Genomic DNA, 10,916 nt, shown 5'->3' with positions numbered 1-10,916 from the left:
CGCGCCCGGCCAATCAACAATATTTTTACGTAGAATATTTTCTAGGTTATGTCTCAAGACCTGAGGCCTTGCTTTACCTGATCTTCAGCTTAATTGACCAGAGGACTCGTCACTACTTACCTGATTAATGTCAAGCCCAATAATCCCACCCTTGTGCCACATTCTCTTCCCAAAGCCCAGGCACTCATTCCTAAAGTGTAAAGAGAACACTTTAAAAACGTGTTTTTACTTTGAACAAAAAGGAGATATCTTTTAATAATGTTATCTTAATTCCTCATTTCTCTAAAAGCAACCTCTCCATTAAATGAAAGACATTTAAGCATAAATTGATTTTAATACATTAAATATTAAAATACCTTTCATATACGGATGATCCCCAATTTATAATGGTTCTACTTATAATTTTTCAACTTTGCAATAGTGCAAAAGCCATACATATTCTGAGAAACCATGCTTTAGGTACCCATGCAATCATTCTGTTTTTCATGTTCAGTTCTGCATTCAAGAAACTACATAAGATAGTCAATATTTTATTGTAAAACAGGCTGTATGTTTTATGATTTCATCCAACTGTAGGCTAATGTTAGTGTATTAAGCATGTTTAAGGCAGGCTAGGCTAAGCTATGATGTGTTGAATGCATTTCGATTTTTAATATTTTCAACTTATCATGGGTTTATTGAGATGTAACCCCATTTTAAGTCAAGAAGCGTCTGTACCGTATATCAAAAAACAAACAGAACTCATCAAAATATATATGTTAACATATGCACATGTTATTATGTAACTGCATGAAAAGGAAACTAGAACAAAATCCCTAAAAATATGTACAAGAGTTATTTTTGGCAAAAAAAAAAGTAATTAAAAAAAAGGAGACAGAGGCAGATTATTATATATCTTTCTCAAGCTTTAAAGTGTTGGAACTTTGAATAGTAAACCTCAATTTGCATAATACCTTATAAATGAAAACAAAAGATAAGCTTCTGCTGTTGATGTCATTTATAAGAATATTAGTAATTTTATTTTTTACATAACATGTTAAACCTAGAACATGGCTCACATAAGCACAGAAAGTTTTGAGACCTTAACATGCTTTTCTACTCTTCATTGTGTATGCTTCATACAAAAGCAGTGGTTCAGGGCTGGCTGCTCTGTCATAGGCATGGTTGCTGCATCAGTGCCTAGCTCATCTCCCGCTGCCTGTCACCCACTCCCACCAACACAAGTCATGTGGCTTCTGCTGGGGTTAGAAATGGAAGCTCTGCTCTGAAATGTTTCTCTTTTAAAAAATTAAAGAAATGGTTTAAAACGGCTTAACTTCTATCATTAGAACCTTTAGAATTGTATTCACTAGGTCTCTTTGTCTTTAACAAAAGGCTCTCTATTAAGTGATATTCTCAATTCAGAGAAACTCGAAAACTATGAGATCCCAAAGGAATACGGTATAGGTAATTTGAAAGCCTTCCACCCCAGAGGCTACTCTGCAGTGAATATATGCCTCACACTCTCCCACAAACACTGTTCACTGCAGAAAATGCATTGTTTTGCTGTAATGGGGTTTTATTTCAGACGTTAGTTAAAATATGGGCAATGCTTTATCCATGGGAGAAAAATGTGGTGAGATAATGATGTCTGTCTGGTAAGATATGGTCTGTAGTCTAACTTGTCCCTTACTTCCTCTATCACATTTAAGAGAATTTCACGATGTTTTAACACCATTTTTCCACACATACTAACTAACTGGGATGGTTTGAAAGTGCTGTATAGCTTCCAGAAATATCAAGGGTTTTCTCCCAGCTATCTTGGGACTTCTGTACTCCCTACAGCATCAAAGGGAATGACTTCTAGACAGTCTCACAGCTCGCTAGATGCCCTGGTTGAGGAAGGCCTCTTTTTACATATCCGTAATCATCACAGTCCATAGTTTTCCTGGATTAAGGGACCGTTCTAGGTAGAGATATGTGACTGTCATTAGCGGAAATTTTCAAGCAGGGAGAAAATTGTTAATAATTTATTGAGGTAAGGAGAAACTTGGTAGAAAATATGGAAGGAAATCTGTTAAAAGCTGTAACTATCAATGGTGCCATGGAAATAAAATTATGCTCTTGGAGCTAAACAGAAAGAGATGCAGGATAATACCACATGAGGAGAAGGACAAATGTCAGAGAACATTGGGTGTGCCTCCCAATCATGCTAATTCTGGGCTCTGAAACTTCTAACGAGTTACCTGGAGAGTCAGACTAAGACTCATTTCATGGGGTTATTGTGAAGATTAATTTAGACAATGTGAGTGAAAGTTTCAGCACACAGCAGGTATTCAGAGAGACAGGGCAACACAGAGAGGGTTTCAGTTTTTCACATGACCCTAAAAGCAGCAGCTCCAAAAGAAATGGAAATGGTTTGATTTTCTTTCTATGCTTTTTTTTTCCCCTACATTTTCTTCTCTTTGGTGAGTTCTGCTTTAAGTCATTCCATTTTATAAATATCTACCCTTGCAATTTACAGAGTAACTTCTCTCTAGGTTATGTCTGAAAATTAATTATACTTGTATTGTTAGTATTGATATAAAATTATAATTTATTTTATTAGTAATACTTTTTCTTTTGTAATTTAACTAAAATAATAGTAACAACTTTTAAAATAAGTAATAAGGTAAAAGAGCAGGCATAGGCTTTTACTCTTTGTGTATAGTACCGATAGTCTATTTCTTTTGTATCTGACATGCCCAGTAGAGATTAATGCACACAATAGGAAAATATTCAATAAATTCTTGTTGACTTGAGTAGAAAAAATAATCCCCTTCTAAATCTGGTACTTTCTAATTCTGTTCTTATTTTTATCCCTGGTATCCAATAATACTGTTGAATCTAAACAACAACTTCAATTATATACAACAGCGGGGATAAGCCCAGACTCAAGCCAAAAACTTGAAGCAATAAGTTCCAAAAGTAATCATAACAGAATTATTATGGATACATGGAACATTTTTCATGCAGCTATTTTCCATTTATATTCCTTATGTCAGTTACCTTTTCAAAGGACACATAATCTTAGGAAGAGTTTTATTATTTTACCATGATTCATAGAAATCATATTCCTTTCCAGCCAAACTAAACTATTTATAATATGCATTCTTTCTAGAAATTAACTCTACTAGATTCTCTATTATCTATGGACATTTTCCTTTTGTTGACTTTTTTCAGCTGTAAAAATGAGTATAATTGTTATGATTATGAAATAACTATTTAACACAGCCCTGAGTGCACTCTCCTAAGATACTTGTATATACTCTCTCTCAATATGTGTGTATATATATATACACACACACACACACATACTCTCCCTCTCAATGTGTGTATATATATAATTTTATACTACATAACGTTATATATGTTTTATGTATTTATAAAGCTCTCTCCATATATATATATATATACACACTATCTAAACTAGCAACAATATAGCTGGCTCCCAACCTTAACAGAGGGCTGTGTAACACCAATCATCAGAAAATTGTCATGGGTATTGGAAGTAAGTGATTCATTATAGCAAGCCTTTGAGATCCAGATATCTAAAAAAAGAAAAAGAAGGAGAGTAAGAAGGAAAACTAGGAGATAGAAAATACAAGAGAGGAGAGGGAAAGCAAGAAATAGAAAGAATGTAAATCTATTTTCCAGCTTCACAGAATTATATTTTTAAAGGAATTAATAGCAAAAATGAGTAGGTTAGAGACAAAATTTCTACAACTTGTTGGTAAGGAATCTATTTAGTTTGTATATGCCATTTAGCCTAGCATTGCGAAAGAAAACCTTCTGCCAATGATGATTAGGGGAAACATAATGTATTTCAAAAAACATAGCTTCTTCATCTAAGGTAGATGAGACTGTTTGGAAATAGCTTCCCGTGGTGTTGCTGGAAAATGGAGGGAATTATCTAATGCTGAAAATGTGTAGCCAGAGTCTTGGGTCCCGGGGCCTTCTCCTTTGTAACACTAAAATCTGTTTTTAAAGCAACTTGATGCACAGCCCTCTCCCAGTCTTCACCACAGACTTTGCTTCATTTTAGTCCCTGCAGAGATTTCCAGACTTTAGCTTCTCAAAAATCATCTTTTGAATTAGAAATTTAATGCAAGATAGTGTATTCTACGGTCATAGATCATGTCTGGCAACGTGACTTTTGAACACATTTAGAGTTCTATACTGAAGATTGGACCTTAGGAGTCACAATGGCTGTGGTATGCCTCAGGTTTTGAGTAAATTTTTACAGGCTACACAAGCTTCGATTTTCATGATCAGAGAACATTTCTTCCTAATGCCCATTATTTTTCCTTATGCCTAGAACATTTATTCTTTCACAGATGGTTAACCACCTTCTCCTTGACTGGTTTATCTGCTCTTATAATTAATTAGCTATTTTCATTGATGAAAAAGGTTTTGTCATTTTGTCAAGACTAGTGGTAGGAGCTCTTTATTTATTCATTGATGAAACAATTATTGACCTTCAAACAATGTCCTAATATTTCCCAGTATTTCAAACATATATTTAGGCACTATTTTTCTACCATATAGTCCCTAAATAATAATATGTGCTTTTCAAAAAGAATATTATTGGCCAGGCACAGTGGCTCATGCCTGTAATCCAAGCACGTTGGGAGGCCAAGATGGTTGAATCAGCTGAGGCCAGGAAATCCCAGCTACTCAGGAGGCTGAGGCAGGAGAATCACTTGAACCCAGGAGGCGGAGGTTGAAATGAGCCAAGATCACACCTTTGCACTCCAGCCTGGGCAACAGAGCAGGACTCTGTGTCAAAAAAAAAAAAAGAAGAAAAGTAAAGAATATTATTTTACCTCAGGTTCACAGTATTGAATGGACCATAATCCTTGATTCACATCATAAGCTCTTTCATGCCCATTACGCATGTGTTTATTTATCCATTAATGAAATTACACTTATGAAAACATGATGCAATACAAGAACTGAACAATTCATAAAGCACTCATATGCTTACGTGCTCATCTTCATAACTCCCTTGCTCACCTGGGGTTACTGAGAACATCTTACATTTCCTTTTATTTCATACCTATATTTTCACTTATACAAGTTCTTGCAAAGCACACTGTTGCGTTTTATTGCTTTTCACCTCATAAAACCTATGCTGAATTGATCCATTTTGGACTTTTCCTACATTATAATGTTTTACTAACATTTTTCTATATGATTTGATGTAGTTGAACTTCATTTGTTATGGTTCAGAATAATATCCCATTGTTTTGTCAATGGGCATTACTATAAATTTCTCTTTGTATGCATATGCAAGAGTTTATCTTGGGTTGTAAATGGAAGTGAAATTACTGGGCCACAGAATGTGTGAATGTTAAGTTTTCCAGGATAAGGGCGAACTGTTTTCCCATAATGAGTATACTAGTATTTGGTTTCATTAGCGATGTTTAAGAAATCCTCTTAACTGGGCACATGTCATAACAACCTTCTGAGGCTGTATCATGAGTGTGTCCTTAACCTCGGCAAAATAAACTTTCTCAATTGATTGAGATCTGTTCTCAGATACTTTTGGGTTCATACTAGTTATTACTGGAAACAGTGAAGAAGGTTTTAAAAATAAAACTTATCAAGTTTAGGTGAGATTAAATGAAAGCTCCAAAGTTGTGAACCCCAAAAATCTGAGACAGGTCTCAGTTAATTTAGAAAGAATGTCACTTTCTGACAGGCCCAGGAGCCCCAAGTTTATCTTGGAACCTCAGAGAGGAATTCACCCAACTCACAGGTATTTGATGGTACAAATCCGTGGCTGGGCTTGGCTTTAAAAATTTTTATCTGAGATTCCTTCTATGGAACAAAGTTCCATCAAAACCAGTTTAAAAGCCTATGTAAAAACAAATAACTATTCTGGCTGCCCTGTATACAAATAATCAGGACAAGTGTAATAAAGTGAATCAGTTCTAAAAAAATCCTCTAAAATCACATACTGTGTATTCAGAAAATGTGATGCTGTGCCTTTTTTTTTTTCAGATGACTTTAGAACAAACTGCACTAAATGGAAGAAGTAAATCAGTCTGTGGTATCTGAATTCATCATTCTTGGGCTTTGTGATTCATGGGAGCTCCAGGACTTACTCCTAGTGATATTTTCTTCACTTTATTTGATCACCATTTTAGGCAACATCTTCATTGTGGTCATAATTATCACCAACCTCCATCTCCATTCCCCTATGTACTTCCTGTTAGCCAATCTCTCATTCATTGACTTCTGTCTTTCCTCAGTCACTGCCCCTAAAATGATCACGGACTTTCTCAAAGAAAATAAGACCATCTCCTTCGGAGGGTGTATGTGTCAAATTTTCTTTGGACGCTTCTTTGGAGGGGGCGAGATGGTACTGCTCGTGTCAATGGCCTATGACCGTTATGTGGCCATCTGCAAGCCACTCCATTACTCCAGCATCGTGAACAGATATAGGTGCATTGGGTTAGTGATGACATCATGGATTATTGGCTTTGTGCATTCAACAAGCCAACTAATTATGATTGCAAGGCTGCCCTTCTGTGGACCCAGGGAACTGGATAGCTTTTTCTGTGATATTCCATTGGTAATCAAGCTAGCCTGCATAGACACCTATATTCTAGAAGTGTTGATAAATGCTGACAGTGGGGTACTGGCAACCATCTACTTCATTCTGTTGCTGAGCTCTTACTCTCATATTCTGTTTACTGTCTGCCTTCACTCTAAGGGTGGAGCATCCAAGACTCTCTCTACCTGCACTGCCCACATCACAGTGGTAGTGTTATTCTTTGGGCCTTGCATCTTCATCTATTTGTGGCCAGTCAGTATCCCCTGGGTGGACAAGTTTCTTGCTGTATTTTATGCAGCCATCACACCTCTCCTAAATCCAGCCATTTACACCCTAAGAAACAAAGATATTAAAAATGCCATAAAGAGACTACTATGTTAGTATTAGATTGCAGTGAGTATTTAGTGTCTCACCCTAGCATGTTTATAGTAATGTCCCTAAATTAGTCACATCTGACCTGTTACTTTGAACTGGGAAACATTACCCAGTTCACACATGGTAGTCTCTATCTCCAAATGAAAGATTTGTGTCAATTCTACTCAGTTCCACAATCATTTATTGATTATTGAATGCTAAATTATTTCCTGTCTGGGAAATTTGGCCAGTCTTTATGACTATGATTTTGACTGTGCTCAAGGATGACTTGAAGTTAATTAATGACATTCATTACTCTTGGTGCTGCTACTTCCAACACCCACTACCATATGCTGAAATTTTCTATTATGCTAAGCATTTCTTTGAGCAAAGTATGTCACATAAGTCTTCTCTTAATTTTTTTCAATAAGCCAGTGAATTGAGTATTGCTATATTTTTACAAATGGATAAATTAGTCGTTCAATTAATAATCACTCTACCTAACTTACCTGAAGAGACACTGTAAAGGTAATTGTGAAACATTTCCCATCACACTCGGAATAAGACTGAATCAGTCCTAATATAGACAGAATGTTATTCCTTCAACTTCATGCCTTGGCCATTTGCAAAACCGTGTAATTGTCTTTAGGAGATACACGACAAAAAGAGAGATGAGTGCACTAACAATATTAGGGTATTACTTCTCTTTCTTTTAATAAACGTGTTGGCGGTTCATTATCTATACCAGATAAAATAAGGGACATTGTGTTATATTCTAAAAATGACTAGGGACCCCAAAGACCTTCTGTTTAAGTAGGTTATATCTATTAACATTTATCAGTTTAGAAATCTTAAAAAATTAAATGCTTATGTAATAATGCTTAAAAATAACACCAATAAGGCATTATTAGTTACTGCAAATATCATATTTTAGGAAAAGTAACAATATTTTCAAAAATGTAATGAAGAATGGAATGGTTTTAACTATTTGCAAATTCCTTTTGCACATGGCTGAATAGAAGCAGTTGCGTTATCTCTTCTACCCTGCATTGCATCTGTTGTAACATGTGCTTTTGTTAGAATTATATAAAGGCCATCTGGCCTGACAGAGATATGTAGTTGGATAAAAGAAGAATGTTTTCATTTTCGTGCAAAAGCAATGGTGAATAAAACTACAGGTGAAATTTAGCACAAAGCAAGACAGTGGCATCCTGTACTACGTATTGTGGCAGTCCTCATCACATACTCAGTAAAAAAAGTAAAAACTGTAATAATCTTTTAAAATTATGTGTGCAATATAGTGCCAGATTGTATTGTTGTTTGTTGTTGCTATTTTGGTTGTGGTTTAAATAGCCAATATTGTATATTTCTCCTTTTCGATGATTTTCATTCAATATTTACCACAATCTGGGAAAGTTTTTTCCAGCCTAGAAACACTTCCTAGATTTCTTCTCAGTTATTGTTTATCTGAAAGTGCCTTTTTTTTTTGGAGACGGAGTCTCGCTCTGTCGCTCAGGCTGGAGTGCAGTGGTGTGATCTTGGCTCACTGTAAGCTCCGCCTCCTAGGTTCACACCATTCTCCTGCCTCAGCCTCCCAAGTAGCTGGGACCACAGGCGCCCGCCACCACACCTGGCTAATTTTTTTGTATTTTTAGTAGAGACAGGGTTTCACCGTGTTAGCCAGGATGGTCTCGATCTCCTGACCTCGTGATCCGCCCGCCTCGGCCTCCCAAAGTGCTGGGATTACAGGCATGAGCCACCATGCCTGGCCGAAAGTGTCTTTATTTTTTCTTTATATTTGAAAGATATTTTCATCGGGTCTGGAATTCTAGTGTGTCAGTTTTTCTCAACACTTGAACTGGATAAAGAAAATGTGGTACATACACACCATGGAATCCTACTCAGCCATTAAAGGGAATGAGATCATGTCCTTTGCAGTGACTGGATGAAGCTGGATGCCATTATCCTAAGCAAAACTACTCAGGAACAGAAAAACCAATATTGCATGTTCTCATTTATGAGTGAGAGCTAAACATTGAGTGCACATGGACACAAAGAAGGGAACAACAAATCCCTGGGCTTACTCCAAGGTGGAGGGTGAAAGGAAGGAGAGGATCAAAAAACTACCTGTCAAGTAGTATGCGTATCACCTCAGTGGCAAATTAATCTGTACACAAAATCCCCACGATGGGCAATTTACTTATGTAACAAACCTGCACGTGTACCCCGAGCCAAAAATAAAAGTAAAAAAATAATAATAAAATGTTATTCCAATGCTTCTGGCTTTCATGTTTTCTGTTGAATAGTCATCAGTTTTATTGCTGTTCCTTTGAAGATATTAAGTTCCTTTTTCTCACTACCATAAATATGTTCTTTTTGCCTTCAGTTTTAGCAAAGTGACTACAATATGCCTATGATATGGTTTTCACTGTAGTCATCTCTCTTGTTCACTGCGCTTCTTGAATCTATAAGTTCTACCTTTTATCTTTTAAATTAAAAGATAAACTTTCCCATGGTATTATTTTTCTATATATAAGGCTGAATCCCTTTCCCAGCTGGATGTGTAAGGAATAACTTAATTCTCTATTTTTTGGGATTTTATTTTTAAAATAAATAATTGTAAAATATTAATCCCATGTTATTAACATGTCTTTAATAATATTGTCTCTACCTGTTCTTTTTAATTAAAAAAATTATTTTATATTTTTGGTATACAATTTTATAACTTGTTCTTCAACTTGAGTGTCAATTAAAAAATAACACATTGCTGATGTCTCTTTCTTTTCTAATAAGGACACCAATCATATTGGGTTAGGGCCCCACTCCTCATAGTTTTGTTTTAACCTAATCTCCACTTCAAAATAAAGGCCTTATCTCCAAATAGGGTTACTTTTTGAAGTACTAGGGGTTGGCACTTCAACATATGAATTTGGGGAAGACACAGTTCGGCTCATAACATAATCCATTACAACAGTTATGGCCACTTTTAATTTGATTGTTAAGTGCTCCCATATGCTCTTGGCTATTCCAGAATCTTAACCTTTTAACACGAGAGAACCGAGTTACAAAGCAAAATTCCCGACTACTGTAACACTTATGTGCAAAAGACTGCCATCAATCTGCTTCTTAACGCACATCTGATAAGTAAAGATACATACAAAATGCAAATATCTGAACAAATTATAACATATTCTAAAGTTCCTTCAAAAATTTTCTGCAAATTTGCTTCTAGTTAATTAATTTGATTTAGTCCATCTGATATATGAAGCCACATGACTAAGTTACCTCTGCAATCTATATGCACCATTCTTGCAACTTCCGAAAACATTTAATGATACATGAAATAGTTGCTAGAGAATTTATTAGGGGAATTAGAAAATTAAGCTGATATTTCCGGTTGCCTCATAGTAATTTTTTAAAATTCTATGGTGAAAATTTCAAGATGGGGAAACTTGTCTAAAAAGATTTAAGATTCAGTATGTTTAATCTCAGAAGAAATATTTAATTGGAAATATTCAACTAAAACTAGAAGACATAATAGAGCCATATTTATTTTCCAACGTGAAAGGAAGAGGCATCATAAAAATATTTTATTATGCACAATTCCAGATTATAAAATGAGAAACACAATATGAAAGCTTTCGGGAAGCAAATTCCATCTCACTATAAGAATACAACTTCAATTTGAATAGGTAGTTTACAAAAGGTGTTGTGTTGCTGTATGTACTGGTCAGTTTCTCTTACCTGGAAGTTTAAAAGAACAGGTTGCTTAATGGTTGAAGATACAGTGGTTTTCATTCTTGCACTGGATCCATTGCTAAGCAAGATTATATCTGAGGTCCCTCTCTTTAGCATTGTTCAATCCTAGCCTAGTTCTACTTTGTCTGACTGAATATTTGTTCTAAATTCATAACTTTTTACCACCAGCACACTTTTAAAAGGCATGGTTAAACTCACGGTTGAGAAAAAGAAGACCATCTTT

General features: G+C 35.5%; 1 protein-coding gene across 1 annotated transcript in view; it reads left to right on the top strand.

Moving 5' to 3' along the window:
- Positions 1-7,701, top strand: part of LOC131381217 (olfactory receptor 4K3-like) — a 10,641-nt gene extending 2,940 nt beyond the window's left edge. The window contains exon 2 of the mRNA XM_058427828.1: positions 6,025-7,701. Within this exon, the coding sequence (XP_058283811.1) occupies positions 6,050-6,961 (912 nt within the window). The 5' untranslated portion in view covers positions 6,025-6,049 and the 3' untranslated portion in view covers positions 6,962-7,701. The remainder of the gene's footprint in view (positions 1-6,024) is intronic.
- Positions 7,702-10,916: the final 3,215 nt, after the last annotated feature.

This window comes from Hylobates moloch, unplaced genomic scaffold, assembly GCF_009828535.3.
Source record: "Hylobates moloch isolate HMO894 unplaced genomic scaffold, HMol_V3 SCAFFOLD_14, whole genome shotgun sequence".
Lineage (NCBI taxonomy): Eukaryota > Metazoa > Chordata > Mammalia > Primates > Hylobatidae > Hylobates > Hylobates moloch.
This window is presented reverse-complemented; position numbering and strand designations above follow the sequence as displayed.